At 46.0% G+C, this 27,092-nt stretch overlaps 1 protein-coding gene across 24 annotated transcripts in view; it reads right to left on the reverse strand.

The window, feature by feature from the left end:
* Positions 1 to 27,092, reverse strand: part of CACNA1C (calcium voltage-gated channel subunit alpha1 C) — a 607,203-nt gene that overhangs the window by 170,337 nt on the left and 409,774 nt on the right. For all 24 annotated transcript variants that reach the window (XM_036236201.1, XM_036236195.1, XM_036236199.1 and 21 more), the window contains exons 4-5: positions 9,511 to 9,650; positions 1,706 to 1,845 (exon numbers count right to left, since the gene is read on the reverse strand). In XM_036236201.1, coding sequence (XP_036092094.1) covers positions 1,706 to 1,845; positions 9,511 to 9,650 — 280 coding nt within the window. The remainder of the gene's footprint in view (positions 1 to 1,705; positions 1,846 to 9,510; positions 9,651 to 27,092) is intronic.

The raw sequence follows: 27,092 nt of genomic DNA on the forward strand, positions 1-27,092 counted from the left end.
CCTAGATGTCCCAAAATGATTAAGACCAAGTAGAGAGGCTCTTCTTTAAATGTGTTTGGGTAGCTTAGCAATATGTTCACTTATGGGTTTAACACAGGCTACAAGCTTTGCCCAAGAGACCTCGCTGCAAATCAACAACAACAACAACAAAACAGGCTAACACTTGCTTCATTTATCCAGTAAATTCCCCTACCTTGTGCAAAGACCATTCCAGGTATTGTGCAGGAATCAAAGACAATATAAGGCACAGTTCTGGGCTTCAAAGGCCTTGTAATGCAACCGAAGAGACAGGATATATGTGATAATCAAGAGTTAATTCTTTACAGGAGGTTGTGTGGTATGGTAGGAAAGAGTTGGTTTGAAAGTCAGGAGACCTGGTTCTAGTCCTGCTCTGCTGCTGGTTAATTAAGTTACTGTGGGAAGATCTTTTCATGATAATCAAGAGTTAATTCTTTACAGGAGGTTGTGTGGTATGGTAGGAAAGAGTTGGTTTGAAAGTCAGGAGACCTGGTTCTAGTCCTGCTCTGCTGCTGGTTAATTAAGTTACTGTGGGAAGATCTTTTCACTATTCTGTGCACATTTAAAAGGACTGACCAGGTTACTATAAGGCCCCTCACATTACTATGGTTTTGTGACTCTAAGAGATATCACCAAGCAGTATGACGTCACCAAGTACTCCATCCCTGGTGCAGGCGATAAAGGCTGTTCAGAGCACTTCTTTGTTTTCCTGTTCCCTGGCCCCATCCCCCAAACTAGTTTGCTTTCAGCCTGGTCACAGGGATCGTCTGTGGCTTGCGTCTTGGGCTAGATCTGATAGAGCTGACTTGAGAGTGTAAAGACTCAGCAAACAAGTCCAGAATTTATTCAGATACCACAAATTGAACAAGGAGAAGAAGGATAAGTTTTCCAAAAGCTGACTTAGCCCCCAGGAACAATTTAGGCTGAGGCTTACTGGGGCTGATGCAGGTGCCCTAAGCTTCTGAGTCAATGCATGGGGCTCATCCATAATGGGACAGGCTTCTGGAGGCACAGTGGAAGGAGAGCTGTCCACGTGACTGATATCCTAATAGACAATATCTCTCTAACACCCATCCATCTAACTGTTATTGCTTGAATACCCTCCACCCCTTGGGTGAAACCAGTTCTCATAATGACAGGTAAAGTCCATAGATAGGACTTCTGAGGCCAGAGATAGCCCTTCTGATATGAAAGGAGGAGGGCACTGGAAGAAATGGCAAAATAGAACTTAAAGAACTTTAAGAACATCCACTGATGCTTTTCTGATGGTTCTTTGGAAAATACAGAAAGTAGAGATAATCCAATTGGCTAAAATACCCTGTGAGCCTTGGGGATTAGCTGTCTCTGCTCACGTGGCTCTTCTGCTGCAAATTGCTTAAACTCCCAGCTCAGGGCCTTGCAGGGATGGTTCAGATGGCCACAGGGCTGTTTTCTCTGTGGGCTGTCTTCATTTGGCTGTGTAACTGCTGTGATTTTTTTCTAGATGTTTACATGAGCTGGGGCCGCAGTGTGTTTTAATGGACTCACTTCAAAGTTGGGATTTTTAAAGCAAAGGAATTCATTTAAGGAAAAACCTCCATTTATGTGAAATCAGGTTCCTTTGCAAAGTGTTCTTGGCAATTCAGTGAAGGAAAGCAGAAGGTGGTGACCACATAGTGTTGCAAACAAGGATAATGGCTTTACTTACTCGGGACTCCGGACACCAGCCGCAAGGGGCGCAGCACGCGGAACGCCCTCAGAGCCTTCACATCAAATCCAGCCCCTTTCCCTCCTAGAGCATTGGCCCCGTCAGCTTTGGTTGCTTGTTCTAAAATTGCACTAAAAAGCCTAGAAGAGAGAAAGGAGAGAAGGAGCTGTCAGGGCAGTGTTTCTTTGCCCAGCTGGGTTCTGAATTCTCTGAAGGAAGCCTAGGATAGCAGAGTTTGCAGCTGTCTCCAGCCCAGAAGTAAGTGCCAGGTGTATGCCTGGGAAGGTCAGTGGCCATCGAAGTTGACAGTCCATCAGTGTGGGTATCGCTCCTGCCGAGGGCATAACCACTAGCTAGAGAGATCTGAGATTGGACAGGCTCTTTGCCATCATAAAACAGAGAACACACCTGGCTTTGTGTGAGCTGGGCAGCCCTGGACAGAGTGTAAAGCAAGGAAAGTTTGCTACAAGAGCTGCTGTCCCTTTGGGGTACCCTCGGCCTCCTCTGTGGTATTCTAGCTCCATCCTTCATGTGGCCTAGAACCACATTTTCTCTCCTCCTCATCCACCTCCTTTCTCCTCACACCCTCTCTCTTTGATTTGTATCTGGGCACGAATAAATGATACTAAAGAAATCTACTTTGGGCTGGCATATTAAGGCATATGATTGAGACATGGAGATTTCAGCTCTGCCATTGTGTTTAAGTTCGTATATTCATTCATTCAACAAATAAGAACACCTACTATGCACCAGGTATTGTTCTAGACACTGGGGCTACAGCAAAATAGAAAAAACCCTGTTATTCTTGGAGTTTACACTCTAATGAGGGAATCAGACAATAAACCAAGTAATCAGTAAGTGTAGATCACATTTAGAGAGTGATAAGTTCTAAGAAGACAAATGCAGCAAGAAAAGGGAGTCTGCAGTGGTCAGGGTAAGAGGCCTTCCTGTCTGATATTAAAAGTCTAGGAAAGGAACTTGCTCCTTAGCTCACATTTAAAGAGGCCTAAAGAAAGTGCAGGACTGGACACAGAGCTCGCTGCTGGGACTGTTCCAGACAGAGGAAATAGCTGGTGCAAAGGGACTGAGGGAGGAGCATGGGAGTGCATTAGAGGGACAACAAGTGGCAGGGCGGCTGGAGCAAAGCAGGTAAATGGAGTACAGTGGGAGATGAAGTTGGAGAGGAAGGAGGGGACCCTATCGGGTGCTTGGTTTTCTCTGAGTTAGAAGCCATCGGAGGGTTTTGAACAGGACAGTGACATGATGTGACTAGTGTTTTACAACAATCACTCTGATGCTGTAGAGAGAATAGCCTGTAGTGGGACGAGACCACAGCAGGTTGTTGTATTAATCCAGATGAAGAGGCTTAGACCAGGTGGCAGTGTTGGAGATGGTGAGAAATGGTCAGATTCTGGATTTAAGACAGAGGTGATGGGATCGGCTGATGAACTGGATGTGAGGTGTGAGAAAGACATAAGAAAAAAGCTCGTTCCAACAGTTTTGGCTTGAGCAACTAGAAGGATGAGGTATAATGGAATGGATATCAAGTATTCTATTTTGAACTTTTAAAAGTTTGAGTTGTTTAATGGACATCTGAATAGATATCTTGAGTAAGATCTATTGAGTCGAGTTCTGAGAGATGGGGAGTCTAAGCTGGAGACAAAAATTTGGTACTTGTATAGATTGTATTAAAGTCAAATCCGATGAGATTGCCTAAGAGGCTAGTGTAGAAAGAGAAGGCATGATAGGACTGAGCCTTGGGCTCCCAAATTGAGGAATCAAGGAGAGGAGAAACCAGTAAGTGGCTGGAATGGTGGGCTGTGAAGGAAGTGGTCGTGAGAAGACACTGGTTAACTGCATCAAGTGCTGCAGGTACAAGGATGGGCCACTGTCCACTGGATTTTGCAACATAAAGACCACTGAGACCTCAAAAACAGGTTTTGGTGGCGTGCTGGGGACAAAAGCCTAATAGATATACATGCAAGAGAGAATAGGAGAAATTGAAGACAGGGAGAACAGACAGCTCCGTCCAATAGAAACATAATGCAAGCCACAAATGTGAACCACATGTGTAAGTTAAAGTTTTGAGCAGCCGCATTAAAAAAGTAAGAAAAAAAAAGGTGAAATTAACTGCGATAAGATATTGTATTTAACCCAGATGACCAAAATATAATCATTTCACTTGTAATAAACATCAATAATTATTAATGAGATATTTGTCACTCTGTGTTTTGTTCTAAATTTTTGAAATCTACTGTGCATTTTACACATACAGCATATCTCAAAAAGGAGTAGAGGAAAAATGGTGTCTACCGGAAGGAGATATGGAATCAGGAGTTTTTTGTTTGTTTTTAAATGGAGATACAACAGCATTTTTACATGTGATGGGAATCATCTAACAGAGAGACAATTTGATGATGCAGATACTAGAGGGAACAATTACTCAAAGGACTGATGTCCTTCAGTAGGCAGGAAGGGGACCTAATGCACATTTATGGGTGCTGGCCTGAGGTAGAGGCAGGGAGGTTTACCATAGTTCAGGTAGGAAGGTACATCTTAGGGGCACAAATGTGGTTGTGGAAAAGCATGAAAATTCTCTTCCGATTGCATCTGTTTTCCCAGGGAAACAGGTAGCAAGGTCATCAGATGAAAACATGAAAGGGGAGGAGGTAATGGAAGTTCGAAGAGAAAGGCAAAGGTATGAAAGAATCGTCAAAGAAAGTAGAAGAGTGAATGAGTAGGGACATGTAGCAGAAATGGCAGGTATCACCGTGGGCCTATTGGAGGTTGGTGGTCATGAATGTAAAGTGAGGCCCATCAGCTCGGCTTTCTATATTTCTCTACCTTTTCAATAGCACAGCTTCAGGTATAGATCTCTATCTAGTCAGATTAGATTAGAGTTAGTGAGCAAGATAAATGAAGAGAGGAATAGGAAGTTGAGTATAAATGCAAGTGAAGGATTATAACGATGGGGCATGGCATCTAAGCTGGTTGGAAGGAGGAGTGTACGTAATGGAAGGAGGAACAGAGAGAATGATGGCATGGACAAATGGATTGCTGAAGGTAAATGCTGAAGGAAGTGAGCTGGAAAGATAGGTCATACTGTTTAGAGAGTAGGATGTTTGGTTTGAGGTTATGGGGAAGGTGAATTATTAGTGATGGCAGGGGCATTGGCTATAACCATGGGAGTGGGAGCTGAGGTAGAATGGAGTCAGGATCCCTAAGGGAGAAGATTGGGTACCCAGAAGCTCCTGGGGGGCGGTGGTGGGAGTGAGGAGTGTGGGAGAGTGGGGACGAGCCAAGAGCTCTTGTCTTCGAGGAATGAGGAATGACTCGAAGGTCTGCAGAGGCCTGCAATAAGGAGAGGTGGTGGGGGCGGGGGGAGTAGAAGAATCTGGTGACACAACCACCAAAATTGGAGGTTTTTAGGGGGAGGAACAGTGGTCTGAAAGCAGAAATAAGGAGAAAGCGGGGCCATCTCCTGAACTCCAGGCCATGGAAGCGGGCCTCTGGGAGAGGAGGTGGCCACCTCTAGCAACTTCAAGGGAACTAGGACCCTCAGGGTAGAGCTAGAAAGTGAAGAGAGTAACCAGAATGAACCCGAGGATTCAGGGCAGCACTTGGGCCACTTACAGTTTGACTGGAATTCAGCTGCACCCATCATTTACACGTTGCTGTTTTCTCTCCACAGAGCTGAACAGTTGGGACAGAGACTGCATGGCTCTCAAAACTGAAAAGGTGTACCTGGCCCTTTACAGAAAATGTCTGTGGCCCCTGAATGGGATACAGACTGTTGGAGGCACAGTGGGAAGGATTCAGGAGTTGGGTAGAGAGGGAGAAGGGGTTAGATCGGAGGATGCACAGACCATATAGGATGGGAGTCTGGAGGATCGGGCTTTCTATGGTAACCAAGAAAAATAGGGAAAAGGGTATGTAGGGGCAATTTCTGTCTTTTGTACATGGAGTCACTGTTACATAGTGTGTGCTGGGTCACAGCCTGGGGTCCAGAAGGAAGCCTGGGGATCAGAGCTGGGTCCCCGCATCAGACCTGAACTCAGGGCCAGCACAACTGCATTTTGAGGGTGAGGCTCGAGCCTTAAAGGATTCATGCCCCAGGGCACTGGACCTGAACCTGGGAGGCTGCAGCTAGGGGCTTAGCTTTGCAGAAGCTCAGATCTACACAAGGCCCAGCAATGAGGGCATTGGTCTAGACTGAGGATTTTCAAACTGTCCTCCATGGTGCTCCTTGGGGACTTTACCCATGTTTTACAGAGTGGCTTCCCTTCTTTGATCCATTTTATGCATTGGGCCTCTGAGTAAGGCTTTGTTTGAACAATGAGTTCTTCAGCTGAAAGAAGTTTGATAACCCTGGCCAGAACACATCTAAAGTCTCTCTCCTCTCCATGATTCTTTCACCTCAGCTTGGCAGTTTGATGGTTTTACATGTTATTTGGAGACGTCTTAAATCCCAGGCAGAGGCTGCCAGGATGGGGGAGCAGGCTCTTTTTTCCACAGAGAAATGTTCTTTCCACTGAAGTCTAGATCACTGAAATAGAGACCAGTTTGTAAGTTTGTCAAACAGCATTCCAAATCCAAACCAGATTTGGTTGCTAGGTATTTCCTGGAAGAAAGCAATATGCTTATCAGAGTACATGGTGTTCACAAAATGTTATTCAGCAAAGGGAGCAAAGATTGGACAACTTTCTTCTCTTTTAACCCCTGCCCCAACTTGATGCACATGCTTTAATAAGTGTCCGCTTTAATTTTTGAAGGGGGAGAAAATCCAGGAACAGGTCTAGAGATGTTTGTCTTGGTCTGCAGGGACTGCTGTGTTTCTCCTCGATTAGACACTGTGAAGGCGAAACCATTGCCTTGTGCCTGCCTGTCCCTAAGCGCTGGGTTCAGGTGTGAATGTTTGGAGGTCAGAGGGACTTCTCCAGGAGGCATGTCTGGCAGTTCCTTAGCTGGACATGAGAGGACACTGAGGCTCTAGAGGGCCCAGAGAGTCAGAAAGGCAGGGCCAACTTATTGGGAGGGAAATAGAGACATAGAAAAGCCTTTGTGGCTGCAGCAGAATCTCTCGAGGAGGTGGAGCTACAGAGGAAATTCCTTGGTTCTGGGGGTAGGGCTGTGGGAGGTGGCTCACAGAGGCCTCTGAAGCCCTCTGCACATTCACTCAGCAATCCCATCTCCCCCATCATACCAAGGAGATAGCTCCTCTTTAGGAAGGAAATGGGATAGGTCTATGGAGAAGAATGAAATACCTGTTGTCACGGGGTACTGGACTGGCATTGCCAAGGTGAGAGTGGCCCTCAGCCCGACACTCAGGCAGCAGGCAGGTACACTCACCTCTTGCTGGGCAAAGCAGACTCCCCTGATGTGCAGGAGGCCAGAACAGACTTTCCCCTAAGTAGCTGTGGCAGGGGAAGGGGGTGGAGCAAGGAGAGCAGATATTTCCCAGGAGATGCAAGAGAAACAAAGGGGTATTCATTTGATAATGTAAAGGCAGCAGGAAGAGTAGGTATGGTCGCTGGAGAAAGATGGCTGAGCTATACCTTCTGTGGGGCCATGTGTATCATTTGCTGAGTTAGAAGGATGGGCTGAGGTTTAGACTGGTTGGAAAACCCCTATGACCAACAGCCTTTGAGAAGAGAGACTAGATGCCAAATATGGCCGTGTGCGAGATTAATGGGGGAGGGGGGGACTCAAACGGTCATGGTGAACTACAAAGTGAGCAATTGCTGGTATCATAACCTCGGTGGCTTAGTCAACCAGAGGCATCTCTTGGAAGAATGCCAAACCTGCATGCTTCCGTCTTTCACCAGTGTCATGGCCTATACCCCAGGGAGATGTGACTAGCATCGGGGCTGACCCCAAAAAAGCTGCCCTCTGGGTTGGAGGAGGTGGAGCAGTCCAGGGGATGTAGTAAGGACTTAACAAGCTTGGACAAGCAGGGTGGCCCAGTGTGCAGCCTGTGGTCAGGCACTTGCTCCCTTCCTCCCCAGGCTGCTGTTTGATGTCTACCCAGTGCTTCCTGCTCCTACCTCCCGGGCTGAAGTTGAGGCCGTGAAAGGGGTGCAGCATTGTATCGAGTCAATGCCAACTCATTCATAAACAGAAGAAGATGCAGCATCTCTGCCTAGACAAAATCAGTCCCAGCAAGGCGCCCCAACTCTCTATCAGCCTCAGAAGCATCAGACCTCAGTCTGAGGCTCTTTTCTATGCATGTGTGAAAGCTTCCCAGGAGACTGAGGCCTTGAGATAGATTCTGGATTTAAAAGAGCTTTAGGGGCATTTGAAACAACCCACCTTAAAAACCTTTAGTATAATTTACTGAGTTAATTCAAGGCATTTGATTCATCACTCTTCGTTTCCTCTGGCATGAACAGAAGCAGGTAAATCTCTCCTATAGCTGTGTCCTCACTCTGAGTCCCCTGAAGCCAGATCCATACCTGGTGAATACTTTAGCTTTAGTGCTCCTGATGCCACCCAAGTGTCTCTGATGTTAATGTGGCAAAAGTGTGTTACTCATTGGTTAGGCAAAAAAAAGACAACAAAGAAAAGCTCTAAAACAGTTCCAAACAACCCTAATAAGCCATCCAGATGGCCAAAGACAAGGAAATAACTTCTAAACGATCTTGATTTGCTCTTGTGTTATTTCCTGTAGGAAAAACCAGAAGCTCCCAGGAGTTCACAAGCAGAGAGTGTTTTGGAGAAGCCACAGAGGTGTAGGCCTTCACTGGGATAGCACGAAAGAATTCATGAAAATAGTTTCTTGGGATAAGAGCCTAACGACAGATTGACCTTGAAACTGAAGTCTGTTGGGATTCCAAGAGAGTAAAAACACAGGGTGGCTATAACTTGATCACTCTCTGGGCTCAAAGTAACAAGAGATAGCTCAAAGAAGCCAGCTTGTTCTTGAAATGGAATGTACTACAAAGGCACCTTCCCTTTACAAAATGAATGAGTTGTTGGAACTTCAACTGTATGTCAATAAATTACATCTTACACAACATATGTAGGCTTTTTAGGTACAAATATTTCCTAGAGAATCTTTTTGTGAGGTTACTAATTCTTTGATAAGGAAATCATTACTTCTAATTTTTTTAAAGATTCCTTACATTGCTTTTTATTAAAAAGCATATATTGGCTTTGTCTCATCTTATATTAAAGTGCAGCAAAGTGTTATGGGGAAGGTGTGTTTGATTTGGGTTTTGTCACTCACTGCCTTGGTCCTTAATAGTTTCCTGTTTTCCTATCATCCACCTGCCCAAAGCAGCTTGGTTTCTTGGGCCACAACGAAGCCCACTACAGAGGTGAGGGTGGGCATCCACAGCGCTTGTGTGCCAGCCCCACCCCCATGCCTGTAGACCACATGCTCACAGGTAAGCTGAACTAAATCTGCTCAGGGATATAGCAAGGAAGTTGGTCAGAGGAGCTATTGGGCCAGATGTGGTTGGAGATGGACTAAAATGCCTTAAACAGAGGACTCTCCCCAGTTACATGAAGGACCCTGGGTTCCATCAAAAGCACTCAGATTCAACTCGTGTGTGTGTGCATGCATGTGTGTGAGTACACAAATGCATGTGGGAACCATGGTAGAGGATGTTTCTAGGTAATAGCTCCTCTCCCTTTGGAGAAAGTCTAAATTCAAAGAGATATTTAACCATTCCTCTTATCTGGCCTGAAGCCCAGTGCTAGAGTGGCCAAATCAAAAAGAGATATCAATACAGAAGGAAAAAGAGGTATGTATTGGTTGACGACAGGGGTGAGAAGAGGGACTAGAGAAGAGCAGCTATACTTACCCTACAACCACAATTATAAAATCTAGTAAATTCCAGCCGTTTCGGAGGTAAGCATTGGGGTGAAAGAGAAGTCCGTAGGCTATTACTTTTAAAAATGCTTCCACAGTAAAAATGATGAGAAAGAGATATTCCACTCGTTCCTAGGAAACAAAAATAGAAGAGCGAGAATAAAATCATTAGATTGGAGATTTACAAAGTTCTGCCCCAGAAGATCTCACAAGAAGTGGAGGAGAATGCTGCCCTCCCCTCATCAGTAGGATCTAAAGGGAAACTGGGTAGAACCCCCCGCCACACACACATCAAGCCAAATTACCAACTCCACAGTCTGTTCCACTATTAGAACTCTGAACCACCGAGCATTAAGTTTTTTTTTTCCCCTAAGTCTTCAAATATCTTCTGTTAAAGTTCAAATATTAGAAAAGGGGGGAAGCATCTTCCTTAGTCAATCAGTGAACATGTCATTGTACCGCTTCAGAAGAGAACTCATAATGTCTTGATCTACAGGAAAACAATTCCTGGATAGAGGAGAAGAGTGCTGAGAAAGGGGGTGAGACAAAACTGCCGGAAAAGTGGGCCGTGATTTTAAGATAACCAACGCTGGAGATAACAGATACAGTCTTGGGGTGTGTCCTAGCTGAGTTCTCCAAAACAGAGCAAAAACACAGCTGCAAAGAAATCAAGGCACTGAAGATCTCTCAACAGCAGTTGAAACAGAGGCAAAACTGCTCACATACATGGATCCAAAATTTTGAACTCTCTTTTTTCTTGAGAAAATAAAAGTCTTTTTCCAAAGTCATTGACCAGGTTAGCACTGAAAATCAGCATTTCCAGGACGGAGGCAGGCACTGAGGTGGGGGCAGTGAGTGGAAAAGGCTCCTCTCTTTTCTCAAGGTTCAGGAGGTAGGTAGTCTTTTCTTCCCTCTGCCACCCTAAATAAGGGCTTTGCATCTGAGGCTTCGGCTCCTGTCCCTAGGAGCCCACACTGAATAGGACAACCTCACTGGCTCAGTTAGAGCGAGCCAACTCTGCGCTGATTCACTGGCTTCCCTCGACACTAATTGCTTTCTCCCATAACCCATTCTCATTGTGCAGCCTTAATGGCCGCCATCAGGCGAAGGCTGCCTGCATGCCCTCATGCTCCACTGCTCCCCTCTGCGGGAGCCTCAGCCCATTTCTCACTGGGGCCACAAAACAACAGTTCACATAGCATTTGGCCACAGGTCCTCCAAGCGGGACGGGCTGGTCCACAGCCTCCAGGAAGCACTCCCTGCCCACATTGGAGAGAGGCATCACCGAGAAGGCTCTCCTCCTCCTCCTAGCCTACTGGGAGGGTGCTCCCAGACTGGGGTTTTGGGAGTCTGATGGGTTGAGGAAGAGGTTAGCCCACAAATGCCCCTGTGCTCCCTTTTTTCTTTTCGGATCTCCTAGACATTTGCCTCACCTCTGGGTGAAGCAGTTGAAAGTTAAAAAATGCAGAATTCGGGGCCCCACCCAGGCCTAGTGAAGTAGACCTCCTGGCTATGGAGCCTGGAAATGTGCATTACAGACAAGTTTCTGAGGCACCTGAAGTTTAAGAACCACTGGCTGTGTACTGATGGAGGCCCAGAACTGGCAGCAGCTGTGGGAAGGGAATGGACAGGCTGGACTGAATCAGCACCTCAGAGTAAGGCTGTCCATCCTTTATTTCCCACTCATTAGAGCATCTTAAACTTGGTCTGCGGACAAGTCTGCCTGGGGGCCGTGACCCATGTACAAATCACAGTGTGTGGGAGCCTCAGGTCTTTTAAAGTCAGGTAATGTTAAATTAAAATGAACATTAGGATAGTGTTGGAAGGGGAAGGACATTACAAGGGCACAGTGGAACCTGAAAAAATGTGTGGAAGTGGGGAGCCATCGAATAGTCACGCAGCCCCCATTCCCATAATGATCAGAGCTTTCATGTTTGGCACAAGATGACAGGGTACCCTCCTCTGTACCCCAAAATACTCCATGGAGATTCACAAAGTTGGAGCTAAGATGAGAGGGGAAAAAAAGGAAAGGAAAACAAACATAAAATTAGGCATGTATTAGGTGTTAGGCATTTTCATGTGTTCACATATGTGCTAGTTAACTTTTATCCATCCATCCTTCCACTCATCTATCCATCCATCCATCCAGTCATTCATTTTCAGTGTGGTAAAACTAGCTGAATTATCTGAAAGTGATTGTAGAGCTCCTTCTGGGTTGTCTAGACAATGAGCTTTCCGAGGCATGTAACATCCAAGCTTAGAGTACTTCCTGCCTGGATAGGGAAAACAGTAACATCCCAAAGGCTCTAAGGCCCTATGTGCCCTTATGGGAAGCCAGCTTTCCCAGACAAGTCCTATAAACAACTGGCACCCCCAACCCAGACTGCCTGGCACCAAGCAGTCTGCTTTGCCTTGCTTGATATATATATATATACACACACACACACACACACACACACACACACACATATACACACACATACATACATACATACATACACACACACATATATACATATATATATGTATATATATGTATTATATATATTTATATTTATTTATATAGTTTTTAAAAAGCCATAAGGGAGGAGGGGTCCTGGTCCCTTCCACTGCAATGCAGACCCACACTGCAGGTCCAGACTCTCAAAGCTGTGAACCGATGAGACTGGATCTCTCGGGGCTCCTGGAGGACCTCCTTCCCTGATGGTAAGTGAAGCCCGATCTGTCTTGGAGCAGATGGTTGCCATTTCAGATGGTTCCTGTCTTTCATCTTCCTTTTTATCACTTTCTCTTCCTATCTAGTTCTACTTCCCTCTTATTGCTTCCTTTCCATTTTCCTCTTGTTCTCCCTTTGTTTCTTCTCTCCCTACTCAGTTCTTAGGGCTACCACCGGCAGCTGGGGGCCCATGGTCACACCCATGTCTGAAATATTCAGAAGGATTCAGTGGAGAGAGAGCCTCAGTTTCCAGGAATCATGATATCTTCTAAACACTTGTGGAACTAAGTAGACACTGATGAGTACAGGCTATCTTTGTTTTCCATTTATCTTTTCACATATACACATCCTGTCTTTCAACTATATCATAAACTAGAGCACAGAGACTCAATTATCTTTTGATGGTAATAACCTTGATTTTGACACCAATTGACTCTGAATGTCTTTGGGCAAGTCATTTTACTTTTCTGTGTCTACTTCCTTGTCTGTAAAAGAGCTAGGCAAGCATTTAAAAATATATACAGTGCTGCAGAGAGCCCTACGTTTACAGAGCGCTGTTTTGGGAGCAGTTACAGGGGAACTGATAAAGTGGGGCTTTGGCTCCCCCAGCCCTTGAACCAGAGCAGCACCATTTTAGCCCACATGCTAAGTTGTCCAATGGTCCTAACACAGTTGAATGGAGTCCAGGGAACTAATTCGATAAGGACATAGATAGAGGACACGCACAGAAAAGAAGTAGCCGCCTCTTCCTGACCAATCTGGAAGGCTTTTATTGGCTTAATATGCTGGGTTCTGCATAAGATTTTATTTGAGAAAAGGAATCATTGCTTTTTGTGTTTTTCTTGGAACTTTGAATATCACTTCCAAAGTGATAGATGATGTCCAAATACTCTCTGAAATTCTGTGGCAAGTGTAGTTCTGCCCAAGGCACAGCTAGATTCTAAGCCATGTAAAGGAACAAAGAGTTCCTCCTCTCATTGTTCTGATGATTTCCATTATGCAAGTGGACTTTATAATTAAAAAAATCCTTCATTAAAGAGATTATTAATATTTGCTTTAGAACACAAACTCCTTGTGAGCAGAAGCCATGTCAATGTAGAGCTCTTAGGACAAGGACAACCATGGAGAGCCTGCCACGTCTACTCATGTATGCACATTTCTGCACACAGACACATGCATGGTACAGCTGGGTGATGCCTGCCATCCATGCTGAATGCTGGACAGCTTACACCTGCTATATAACAGACCAGGGTGTGAGAACTGATACGAAGAGGGCCTCTGTGCACCTACTTAAATTTACGAAAGTGTATTTATCGAAGCTTCCAAGAATTCTACACCAAAATAATTGACGAGGAGCCCAGTCATATAATTCCATCTCAGTACAAGATGCAAAGACTATAAAACCAATAACAATGCTTCAAGCAGAACCTTGTATTCCAGAATGTTTCATAACTTAAGAACCATTCTACCTGACCTCAAATTACAGCCTCTTGTCTATTTTCTAATGAAGGGAGATAAAGAAACCGGAATACCAGAGTTCCTCGCTCTCTAGTTCTTCCTCCTCTCATTCATTCATTCAGTAGGTCACAAAATTTCCTGAGGGTCTGCTCTACCCCACACAACTTGTCATCTGTCCTCTTAGGACACTGGTGTACTTATAGAAATAAGAAGCTGAAAGGGCCTTCAACAAGGATAGGCATTCTAAGCTCCTTATTATACAAAAGTAAGGGGACTTGCTCAAGGCCGTACATCTACCCCATGTGATAAACACTCGGGTTTACTGGTGGCTGGTTGGTGCTCCTTCTGATACAGCACAGCTGTCTTCATATGTGGACTGACCGAAACCCTGGATTACTATGCCCCCCAGGGCCACTTACATGGTGTGGGTGGAAGGGTGAACAGCAGGGGTCCTAAATCCTCCTCTCTCCTGGGGTCTCCACTGGTACTTAAAATACAGCCATTAAGAAGCCTTTCTTCCACCAGTGGATGGCTGGATAAACACAATGTGGTGTACACACACACAACGGAATACTAGCCATAAAAAGGAATACAGTTCGGACACATGCTACAACATGGATGAGCCTTGAAGACCTTATGCTACGTGCAAAAAGCAAGTCATAAAAGAATAAATATTGTATGATTACACTTATATGAAATACCTAGAATGGCAAATTCAGAGGCAAAAAATAGATTAGATGTTACTAGTAGCTGAAGGGAAGAATAAACTGTCTCAGGGAGTAAAAACTTTGGAAATAGACAGTGGTGATAGTTGCATAACATTGTGAGTATAATTAATGCCACTGAAGTGTACACTTAAAAATGTATAGAATGGCAAATTTTATGTTATATATATTCTACCACAATGGGGAAAAAAGCATTCCTATGGATCTTAAAGGTTTTCTAACTTTTAGGCGTCTCCATCTAAACCACCTGAAGTCATATTTAAACTTGTAACAACTACCATATTAATAAGGACTAATTCATCAGAATATTGACAGCATAGCTTTTTTTTTTTTTTTTTTTTTTTTTTTTTTTTTTTTGTGAGACCCTGGACAGATGTTTGGATTGGGAAGAAGGGGGTTGAGCAGGGAGGTGGGAGCCACTGAAGACGACTGCTTCAATTTCACAGTTTTTTGAGCACAGACCCTTCCCAAGGGCCTTATGTATATCGAAGCCTATTTAGAAGGTGCCTGGTGGTTCAGATGCTGTGGTCTTAAGACTCAAAACTTCTTGTTAATGAAGAAAGGATAGGACAAACCATTTAACAGTCTAAGAGTAAAGCGGCCTTGAAAAGAACATTCACCTATTTATCAAGTGCAAGTAGCAATTGCAGCCGAGTGTTTTAGAGTAATTTGGTTTGAAAAACCAAAAACTCTACTCCACCTGGTCTGTGTTCTTTGTGCTTGCCCATGATGCCAAGTTTAAGTGACATATCCACTTATTAATTTCTCGTGTTCATGTCTTTCTCTCTAGAAACTGGCCTTGCGTCAGCTGCCCCAGCATGTCGCACCAGCCTCAGATTCAAAGTGTACTGAGCATGCTGCCTCAGATGTCTGGGTGCTAGCCTGCCCACTCCTCCTGGGCCCTTCACCACCCCTGTCCCTGAGACAGCCTCTCTGTCCATCCATGGGACCTTCCTAGGCTGTGTTTCTCAACTGTAAACATCCACTGGGCAGAGACTGGCTTGCTGGGGTTTTCTATCTGGTGTTCGGCATGTGAACGATACAGAGGGAACAACCAACCTTTGGCACAAGCTGCCCACATCGCCCTCTTGGAGCTCAAAAGAAACCCGAATGTCACACAGGCCAACCTCTTGCCCACAGCAGGAGGTCCCTCTACTTGACCACCTCCATCTCAGAACTGTCATTTCCTTATAAGGCTGCCCGTCTCGTCATTGGGCAGCTTACCGTCAGTGTATGGCCAGCCCCTTCCTCTCCAAGGACTTTACTCTAGCTCAAGGATATTACCTTTTTTTTTTTTTTTGAAGGTAATGGAGAGGACAGAGTAACAGATATTACCAGTCAGGGCTGAATTATTCCTAGGGACAATGGGGCATTTGCTTAATGATCTGTGGGCTAGTGTGTAATTTCCCAAATGCGGCACGGCGGGGTGTACAGCAGTGGCCTTAAAACTCTCCTAAATGCCCACCTTCTTTGGAGGAGTAGACTGACACCTGACGCAGACCCTCTCTTTTCTGCCCACCTCCACTACCTGTCCCCACCCAGGCCCCTGTCATTGGTTGTTCAGTCTTGGAGCTGCTTCCTAACTGGTCATATCTATATCTAGGCTCTCTCCCCACTTCAAAATCTTCAATGGCTCCCCTCTGTCTTAAAATGGAATCCAGCCTCCTGATCCTGGCTCCCAGGTCTGTCACAGTCTGACCCCACAACTCCCTCTGGTCTCATCCTTGATCGATACCTTTGTACTCCAGCCACATCAAAAGGGTCAACACACCCAAAACAGACATGCTGTTATGTGCAACCCTCTTCTTCATGCTCTGCCAAGCCCCACCCCTTTCCCTGCCTGGCGAACTTCTCCTCGGGGTCCTAGACAGCTCCATTGCCATCGCCTTATCGGACTTCTCACCCCTCCCCGCCTCCTTGCCCCAGCAGGGGTGGAATTAGCCTAGCCCCTCCTCCTGGTTGCAGCACCCCTTCTTCAGATCATAGTGATAACACGTATGACAACACATGTGTTTTCTAGGTGCTTCTCTCCTTCAGGGACAGAGTGCCTGCAGGGCAGAAGCATGTGTTACCTTTGGTTAAGAGGTGTCTTTAAATGAAAGGCAAAATGATAGAGGAAAAAGGGCTCTGGAGTCGGCACACCTGGGATCAAATGATTTCTCTATGACAAGCTACATACTCTCCCCTAAATTTGGTTGCTTCGCCAGTAAATAGAAATTAGGTATACTGACTCATGGGTAATTTTGAGAATTAGAAACCACATAGTCATCATTCAAATGGTAGTTGCTGACATTACTGTGGTCCTAGCACCGGCACATAGTAGGTATCCTGCACACGCCCCTCCTCCAGGTGGCTTTGTGCGTCCTCTCCAGAAGTCCTGGCTCTGTCTACTCCCACGGTGCCCATGCGGAGCAGCTGCAGTGGTCAGCAGCACTAACCCGGCTGCCTCTCTCTGTCTCCTTTCCTGCCCTGTCTGCATCAGCTCTCCTAATCTCAAAGCTGGCGGTACAACTCGTTTTTGTGCCTCTTGATCCTCTTGACTAGAGACTTGAGCCCTCATGTCTGCTTTCTGTTATTAAAGCAACTTAAAGACAAAGCAAAACAAAAACTTCTCTGTATCCTGTTTGCTGGGTTCCAGTTGTTCCAAATGTTCTTGCTCTACCTCCTTCCTTAGCTCTTAGATCTACAGGGATTTGTGTCTCTGGGAACCTGTCAGTTTGTTGCCTCTAGAAGTGACTTATTTCAGCTATGGTGGACAAAAGTGAAGGGCAATAGTCAGTGCTCTCAGGAGCACAGGACCAATGAATTGAGGGGGGTTGCTAACCATAGTAGTCACCACAATGATAACTCATGGGTAATACTCGACAGCTCATAAGACACTTGCCCATACATTTTAAAGTTGAGTCTCCTGATTACTTTGTGAAGCAGAAAGAGAAGGTACTTTTATTTTCTCCTTACTCTCACTTTCTTTTTCTCCTTACACCACCACCACCACCGTCACTATCGCCATCATTACGATCACTACTGTTGACATCATCACCACCATCTTCACCACTAACCATCACCATCACCATTAGTGTCATCATCACAATCCAGTGGCTTCAGGAGGGGCACATGACCCACACTATAATCTTTTCTTTAGTTGGACATGCTTGTGTCTATGGACCAGGCCTAGAACCATGGCAACCATCTGGGGACACGAGGACTCCTGGCTGAGGACAAGAGCAACATGGTGAGGGTGGCAGAGAGAAAGGGTGAAAAAAACTGGGGTCCTGGCTAAAATTGTTGAACCAGTGAATTAACTCAACCAGCTTTGGTGCTATCCTAATTTGGGACTTATTTTATGTGAGATAAAATGTCCTCACTGTAGAAACCATTTCAGGGTGAGATTGCTAACACTTGCAATCTGAAAGCATCCTTATTGATAGGCTCTATTTGCTAAATCTACATGCCCCTCCTCCTTCTGCTTCTTTATCCCACTTCTGGTTCCACCCCTTATCAGCCATTTGGGCACATTAAAACTAAGCTTAGTCTCACCCAGCCAGGGAAGGCAGGAGCTCACAAACACTCTAAGACAAATGCACCTCTGTCTCCTGGTGAGCTCTCAGCCCATGTGTGAGATGCTTATTTCAGATTACTGTCTCAGACTAGATCTAGAGAGATCAATCCGAATCCCCATCAGAGGGTAGCCATGTAATTCTCTGCTTAGCCTCTTGTTCCAGCACAGGGCTGTTGAGACAAAGGATGTGGCTTCATGAGGGAGTAATATAATAGTCCTAAAAGAGGCAGGGCGAGAGGCATAGAGGAGCCCTTCTAATATCCAAATGGCTCTCTATCTCCTTTTTCTGTGGGCCCTACAGTCTTATAGCCAGTCTGTCTGTGCTGTTCATTTGGGATTTTTATGTGTGACACTACGGCATGTTTTATATGTTCTCTCATTGCAGCAAGTGTCCTAGATCTCTCTTTCCTAGTCAGGAGTGTGAGTGCTCCAAGGTCAGGAACTATGTCACAATTTTCCTCTGTCCCCATAGTACCTGTACAGGGCCAGGAACTGGAGGCTCACAGAATCCTCTAGTACAGAGTTGGAAGAACACCTAGCGGCCATTGAGGTCAATTTCCCAGCCTTGGCCTCTCTCAGTGCCCACACTTCATGGTTTACAATGAGCTTTTTCACATCTTCTTCCTCTGTCTGCTCCTAGACAGCCCGTAGGTGAGCAGGTTGCCTATCACCCAGAACTTGGTGTACGGCTGCAGTGGGGTTGGAGAAGGGTGGCCTTCTTGCTCAGCCACCTAGCCCTTGTGCCTCACAAGGAGCACCACCAGGTCAAGTAGCATCGTCATCAAGGGGACCAAACTGAAGGGCGCTCAACCAGAGGACTGTGATTACAAAGGGTGTAAGTGCTGTCTCTGCTCTCCAGGCGCTCACAGTCCAGCAAGGAGACAGGAAGGGTATGCCTGGTGTGACTTGTGGAGAGAAATTATGACACAGGGTCACATTTGCTACTCACCACATAAGTGCTGTGGATAATAAGCAGTTTAAGAATCTGGAGAAAAGGATAGGATATGTGGTGTTGGCTGGGCCTGAGGCCGGGGGAGGGGTGGGAGAGACTGTGGGCTGAGCCTGGGCACAGTGAGGTGATTTCCATACAGGAAACACTATCCTGTGGAAACATCAGGAACAGATGATTTTTGCTAGAGAGTTTGCATTGTGGGAGACAAATCAGGATTGACTGGAAGGTTTAACGTACGGCAGGCCTTGAGCGACAGGATAGAGTCTGTACTTATTATGAAGGTGTTGTCCCAGGATTTAAGGTCTATGGTAACTTGGTTTGATGATGGTTTGTGATCAAAAGGTGATATATATCAAGCTAAGATAAAGATAAATATGAAAAGCAACCCACAGATAGATTAGACTAAATTTGGGAGACCCTGAATTAGTCCAGGGATAGGTGCTGGCCATTTGAACTACAGAGGAACAAAGCAGAAGGAGAGAAAAGGCAATGACAGATTCAGAAAATGCTAGGACTGGAGGCAGGCAGAGAGGGGCCTATCAAACAGGTCATTGAGACTTCATTCAGAATGGCTAGAAGAACGAAAGCTTGCAACAATCAAGTCCAATGTGGGAGCTGGCCAATGCCAGCAGGGTGGCTTGGACATGTGGCATAAGCTCTCTGGACTAGTTTCTTTATCCACTCTCCCTCCTGCATCCAGCTAGAAGACGACCCAGTGTAGTGGGAATTTCATGGCACAGGCACATTTCGAGTTGTAAAAGTTAGGTCTTCTACAACTATTGTACCCTAGCCAAACTACTTAAATTTCCTATGCCTATATTTCCTTAGCTATAAAATGGAGATGATATTTTCCTATCAAGACTCCTTAAGGACAGAGGGGAAAATGTATGCCAACATGTTAAACAGAAAATATGTAAGAAATGTTGCCCTCAGTAATCTCTAGTGATGTCTGAGATGTGACAAAGACATGACGAAGAAAAGTAACAATATCCAAGTGGAAATGTAACAGGTGATTAGAGATGATGGGTGAGTAAGGGTAGAAGGCGTGGTTTTGGGAAACAATCTATACTGATAAAGTCGTGAAAGTTCTATGAAATCCATCATCAAAGAACAGGGTGACGTTGTGAGAATAGAGAGTATGGGTTCAGGAAGGGGATGCTGGTGAGGGGGTGGCCCAGTGCGGTGTTTCTCAAGATTATCATCATTTTTGCCATGTCCATGTATTTGTAGTATTGTTTACTTAATACTTTCCTTTAAATCAACTCACTTCTCTTTTATATAAACATTTAGAAATGAATTTTTAAATCATAAATATCCCTATTATTGCTTGCCAAGATAAAAGGTGACAGTAAAAATAACTTAAAATGTTCGCCCATATACTCCCTAAAATCATCTTACCTGCTTCCCCAAGTACACATTCCACAATTGGGGAGATACTGGGTTCAAAGACTGTCCCTTGAAAGGATAAGACTGACTCTATGTGGCTCCAAAAGGTAGGAGGAAGAAAGCAGGACCCATCAGTGGAATTGAGAGGGGGTCTGGCTTTGCCTCAGAGGAGAAACTCTGGAGTTGGAGCTCTCTGACAACAGGAGGGCTGCCTATGGGGGCTGTGCACCCAGGCACAGGAGTGGGTCTCAGAAATTACACATCTCCTCCAGGGTCCTGTTGATGACCAGCAGTCCTTGATGCCCTTTGTGAGAGGGAAGCAAAGAAAGTGAGTGGATAAATGAATGAGTGAGTATATGGACGAATGGGTGGGTGGATGGATGGATGGAGGCAGAGAAGAGCTATTCATCAAGACGGGCATGGGTCTGAGGCAGTGTGATGCTTTTGCTGTCTTGGCCAGTCCCTTTCTTCCCCACCTGCTGGGACTTGCGCAGGCCTGGGACTGCTCCTGGCCTTGTGGCCCCACATGTGTATCAGCCTAAGGAAGCCATCTCCGGCTCCGGTGCAGTGAATCCAACGGGCTGGATCCTCCTCTGTTTCAGCTCCTCTGCCTACCTGCAGTGCTGAGACAGGCGCGTGGCACCATCAATCCAGGCTCCTTAAAAACCAATGGGCAAGAAAATGAAATGCCCACCAGCGGCTGCCAGGCCACACCTGCTGCATGGTTCAGCGACATTAGCGTGCATGCCAGCCTCAGCAAACAGAAGCCTTGTTTGGGCAGCAGGCTTCTGTGGCAACGGCTGCTGGAGGACCCGGACTGCACCTGTTTAAGCGCCCTCAGGCTCGTGCCTTGAAGGGAACACTTCCCTCACACGGCCTCTGTCTTGGCTTTGTTTGCTCTCTTGATGCTCTGGTTTGCTCCTGGTGGTTTGCTCCGAAGCTTGGGAGGACCACCAGGCTATGTGGTGTGCAGAAGCATCTGGGCACAAAGCATCAGGCTGGAATGAACCTGGAAGCTCCTGGGGTCCAATACCTTAGTCTTCCAGATGAGGACAATAAGGCACGAAGAAGGGAAGGACTTTCCAAAGCCACAAAGCTGCATAGTATGTATAATATAAATTACATGGTAATAACTCTTATTTACAACAGTCCATTAAAAAAAAAAAAAGCATGTTGCACTTATGCCTTTCCTGATCTACCATCCAAAACATGTACCTATTCCATTATCTGAACTTCTGATGGGACTAGTGTTCGCAGGACTGTGTTTAGAGTAATAGTGTGCCTTGTGCTATTATTAACTGTGAGTGCATCATACTTCCTCTAACAGATTATGCCTTTCTGGAGTTAAAGCCCTAGGTTTCACCATGTATCAGCACACCCGAAACAATGGCAGAATATTGGACAGGGATCCATAAGGATTTGATCTGCTGCTTATTACCATGGTTCCCGGGCACAGCACTTTGCCTTTCTGAGGCTTGGTTTTCTCATCTGTAAAATGGTGTGACCAAATCTACTTCATAGGGATATTGTAAATTTGAAATAAGAAACTTAAGTAATATTTATTATGGTCTTTTGTAATTGTCACGGTGTTATACAAACATGCTTATCATTACTATAAAATAAGCAAAAAAGAAAATATGATATAAATGTGAAACAAGCAGTGAGAAGCACTAATTTCTCAGTCAAGACGGAAACATGCAGAAGAGAAGTGACTTCTCCAAGGTCAAACAGGAAAGCTGGGAAGAATCTTAGAGTGGGGCCTCCAACCTCCTTCTCACGGTCAGACACTCACCTCCAGCCTCTGTCTGACTCTCTGTTAGTCTCGGCCACCCATTCCTTAAGATAGTGACAGAGTGGGGTTGTAGGGTAGAAAGTCAGACCCCCAGAGCAGGAGAAACCAAACTCCAGAGTGCTGAAGCCCCTTCCCCTGAGCTGCTAATGCAGGTCTCTGGGATGGCCATCGGGACATCGATTAAACTACTTTCATTCTCTAGACGTTGATGGCGCGTGGTGCTGAGGGGACTGCCAGGGCACCAGCGATGCAAAGATATAAAGCTGTGGTCTCTGCTCTGCAAGAGCCTATAGTCCACCTCCTGCTCGGGGAAGTCAGTGAGCTTACACCTGACGACTACTCCTAGTCTCTCTGCTGACCACAAGTCGCCTGAAAAGGGCTACCCCGCCTCTCCGCCTTGCACCAGAGCTCTTCCTGAAAACTGGCTGATGCCTGTACTGAAGGCAGATCTAATTTAATAAGTGTTTCTTGCAAGCTGCAAACAGTCATAATTTTGGCTTTTTGTGGGTGTCTCCTTTCCCTTGTAAAAATGGACTTGTTCTCCTTGCTGATCAGTCCAATTATAATGATACAAAACAGAGAGAAATAAAAACTGGGGACATGCCCTAACAGGGGAGTATGGTGACAATGATTCACAGCCTTTCGCTTTGGGGACCCCAGCAGGGGTGGATGAGCTTGAACTGTCTCTTCCATGTGAGGATGGAGTTTTGTGGTAGGTGAGAAGGGGGATGGGAATCTTGAGATGCAGACACCAGAAGCCACAGGGCCCAGGGGCCTGCATTCTCCCTGACACCCACCAAGCCCTGTTGTAAACTGCTCACCGCACAGCAGTGGAACAGAGCTGCATGCACTGCCTGTTGGTGGGGTTCCTCCCATCCCTTCATGGCAGGCAAACGAGGTGGCTAGACATGAATCTCTCACAAATGGACAGACTCTTGGTCCCAGTTCTTGTTGCACACCAGGCCCTGGGCACGATACTTTACAGAGATTTTCCCACAATGGCCCTGGGAGGTGGGCGCCATCATTATTCTCAATGTACGGGACTGGAACCACCGTCCGGCTGGCACCAAGCTGGTTTCTTAACTATTATGTTATACGGACCTCTCCGCACATGGCGGCACATTTGGATCCCTGTATTCCATGTTGCCTCTTGTCCTTTCTCCCTCTGGAAACAGAGAACAAGGGCGATGAGCAAGCTGTGGCAACAAGAAGTCAGAAGTCTTGGGTTCTACTTTAATCTCGCCATCATCAAGCTGAGTGACCTTGGTAGGCCACACAACCTCTGTGAACCTGATTTTTCTCCTCCTTAATATCCACAAAATTAAGATGTTGGATTTTATCAGTAGATCCCGAACTTCAGTTTCTGATGGCAACCTGGGTACGTGTGACAAATATAGCTCCTGGGTCCCCAACCCAATGTGCTGAATCAACATCCTGGGAAGGGACTGGGAGTCTGTATTCCTTACAGGCTCCTCAGTTTCTGAAGAGCCCAGGTTGGGAACTACAGGTCTAAATGGTCTCCATGGTTCCTTTGGGATACACGATTTGCAAACATATCCCTGCTTCCTGGGAGCGAAGGTGCTCTGTGGGGAACAACCTGAACCAGCTGCACCTGACAGGAGGTGGAGGGGGTGGGAAGAGACAGAAGCTTTGCTTTAAGCTGCCCACAGAGGAGTGACATGTGGCTTTTACTGAAGTGTCTCAGGCCAGGCACAGTGTTGGGACACTGAGTGACACTGAGTTGGCAGTGGGTGTGCTTCCAGGGTGGGAGGCTCAGAAGCACAAGGATGCCAGCTGAGGGTGGGGCAGTCAGGCCTGCTCTTTGCTGTTGACCTGTGGTGACTAGGCTCTCTGTACCCGGCTCTGTGGAAGGGTTGTGGAGAGCACACAGGAAGAATGTCACGCACTCTGGCGAGAATGAGATCTGTATATCCTGATCACTGCCACACCACGTAGGAGTGCATAATAAGTGGCAACTGAAAAACAGAGACCAGGTCTCTTGAGTTGAAAGGGGAGAAAGGGAAAGGAAGTGGTGTTACTGAGCACCCCAGTGCCAGCACAGGGTTGCATATATGTCCAGAGGCTCGGTTACAGGTGACCCCTCTAGGCTGGGTAGGGAAAGGACAGGTGGGATAAGGTGTTCCAAGTTGGGAAGAAAACCCAAGGCACGTGGGGGGAGAAGAGATTTACGGGTTCCCACAAACAGTCCTGGGAACTAGTTGGAGACTATATTGGACCATGAATTGAGGTGTCATGGCCATTAACCATTTGCAGATCTTTAGGCAAGACACCTGGTGTCTCTGGATTTCAGTTAGAAATAAGAAGACATGGGATGAAATATAACATAGAAGATCTATGGAAAGTTAGGATCACGGCTCAACTCTCAGGCTTTAGAATGCACAGCCTCCTCTCATACTTAGTATGCACCATTGCCCTCTCACTGGAGTTGGCCTAAACATCCAGACTTGTGGAAACCACCCTTCTCCATGACCGAACATGGGCCCTGTCTGGTGTTGCTGGATTTCCAGTGCACAGCATACTGTGACTTTCCTGGAAGTGAGCAGGGGAACTGGTATCTATCAAACAGCTCCTAGCACCTCTTGCAAATTTCTGAGTGTGACACACAAAGCCATCTTCCAGACAACAGGAAGCACAGCGTCAGCCAACACGTGCCTGCTACTCAAAGGCTGTGAAGTGCCTCCATGTGTGCCATCAGATTTTCTTACCCTTAACCCTGTGAGGGAAGACAGGGTAAAGTCACTCCCATGTGACAAATGAGGAAACTGCAGCTTAGCCAGCCGGTATATGGAGCAGAGAGGGTTAAAAGCTGAGTGTTCTGATTCCAAACCTAGTGCTTTTCTCCTAAATCATCTGATGTGCACTCAATGGATAAAATACTGGGTTCCAAAATTCACTTGTCTAGAGTCCTTTTCAGCCAGTTTGTTAGCAGAACCCACATCCATATCGGGTTGATGAGTATCCTTCCATCTCCAAGTTCATGTCCTTCCTAGAACTTCAGAATGCCAGCTTATTTGGAAATAGGGTCACCACAGATGTAATTAGTTAAGTTGAAGTCACACTGGAGTAGAATGGGCCCCTAATCCAGCCTCCTTACTGCAGGCCAATCTCACCATCTACTAAATGGGGCACTTAAACAACAGCTGAGTCGCTATGAAGAACTGCACACAGCATGGCTCATGGAGACTGGGAAGATAAGATCTTCTCCCTCGGGGAGGTGGCCATCTTGGTTGGTAGGATTAATAACCCCCAAATAAAATTAAACACCACATGAGGGACACAGGCAGCCAATGCCACAGCTGGCTGAATCCACCATTGAGCACTCCTTGGAGAAGGCCTCCTGTGGACTGAGCGCTGGGGAAGAGACAGAATAGAAAGCTGGAGGGCAGGGCGTGATCCCAGGTCAGGAGACCATCATGTTCCAGCACAATGCATTCCACTGCCTAGCTCAAGCAGGAGTGCACAGGGGAGGGAAGGCACAGGGGCCTGGTCAGGGGGCTTCAAACGTCACTGAAGGAACTTAGGCTCTTTTCTGTAGGCAGTGTTGAATCAATAATGCATAAATAAATCATATAAAAGCACTTTTCAGGTAGAATTATAACAGATTCTCAATTTCCAAGCAAGTAATACAAGATCATCTTTCCTTTGAAAGTATTTCTCAGCTTGAAAGCTTCGAAGTGATGGAGCTGAGTATTTGATCTGATAGTTACTAACACAGTATAAACATTCCAAAGCAGACATAATTTTGCTTTTAAAAACATGCCTCACAAAACGCTAGCCATTCTAGGCCCAGTTGTGACGCCACCCCCACTGGGACACCTTCCTGATTGTGCAGGTCTCTCCCTCCTGAGAATTCTTCCTCTTAATCGTCTATCTAGTGGTTCCCAGGCTCCTGTCAAGATTTCAAGGATCAGTAAAATAGCAAAAAAAATGTTAGGGATGGAAGTAGGTTGCCAACTCTTTATTCTGCCAAGTAGAAATGTTAAAAATAACAATGAACATTTATTATCCCTTTTGTTTCATAAAAGAAGGGAGAAATAACCTCAGAATAAAGGGTGGCTGGCAACCCCCACTGCCATCACCATCACTCTTATACACACACTGCACTCTGCTTACTTTTCTCATCTAATGCAGCCCAATAAATCTTCACTGTAGAGCAGCACGGGCCAGCAGGCTGACACCGGGAAGCTTATGTTCTTCCCATTCTCTACCTCACCACATACTTTCTGTGTCCTTCCTACGAAGGTGTTCTTTGCTCTGGTACCCTAGTTCCCCTAGGATTTGGCTCCAGCTAACCAATCTGTGGAAGGTGGTAAAAATGGCTGCCATATTTAACAGCTCTTCCTAACAAGAATCAGAGTCTATTTCCCCATCTCTTGAATCTGTGCTGACTTTGTCACTTGCTTTGACCAAGAGAACACTGTGGAAGTGACATTATATAACATCTAAACCTAGGCCTTTTGAGGCCTTGCAGCCTCTCACATCGGAGCTTTTCTCTCACCACATGAACAAGCCCACAATCGCTTGCTAAAGAATGAGAGACTATGTGGAAAGAGGACAGAGTCACACCAGCCAACCTAGCCAAGGCCGTCATGAATGAGCCAGTTCTGGTGACCCCACTACCTGACTGCAAACACTTGATTGAGCAAGCCTAACTCAGAACAGCTGAGCCCTGCCTGGTCCAGAAGATCCACATTACTAACCTGCAGAAACGGGACTAGGCCCAGTCCACATCACTAACCTGCAGAAAAGGGAGCTAAATGAATAGTTGTTGTTTAGAGCAGGGGTTCCCAATCCCTGAGCTGTGGATCCGTACCAGTCTATGGCCTTTTAGGAACCAGGCCGCACAGCAGGGGGTGAACAGTGGGCAAGTGAGTGAGTGAGTGAAGTTTCATCTGTATTTGCAGCCGCTCCCCAGCACTAGCATTGCCACCTCAGCTCCACTTCAGAACACCAGGCATTAGATTC

Source organism: Rousettus aegyptiacus, unplaced genomic scaffold (assembly GCF_014176215.1).
Source record: "Rousettus aegyptiacus isolate mRouAeg1 unplaced genomic scaffold, mRouAeg1.p scaffold_m13_p_2, whole genome shotgun sequence".
In the NCBI taxonomy this organism is placed as follows: domain Eukaryota; kingdom Metazoa; phylum Chordata; class Mammalia; order Chiroptera; family Pteropodidae; genus Rousettus; species Rousettus aegyptiacus.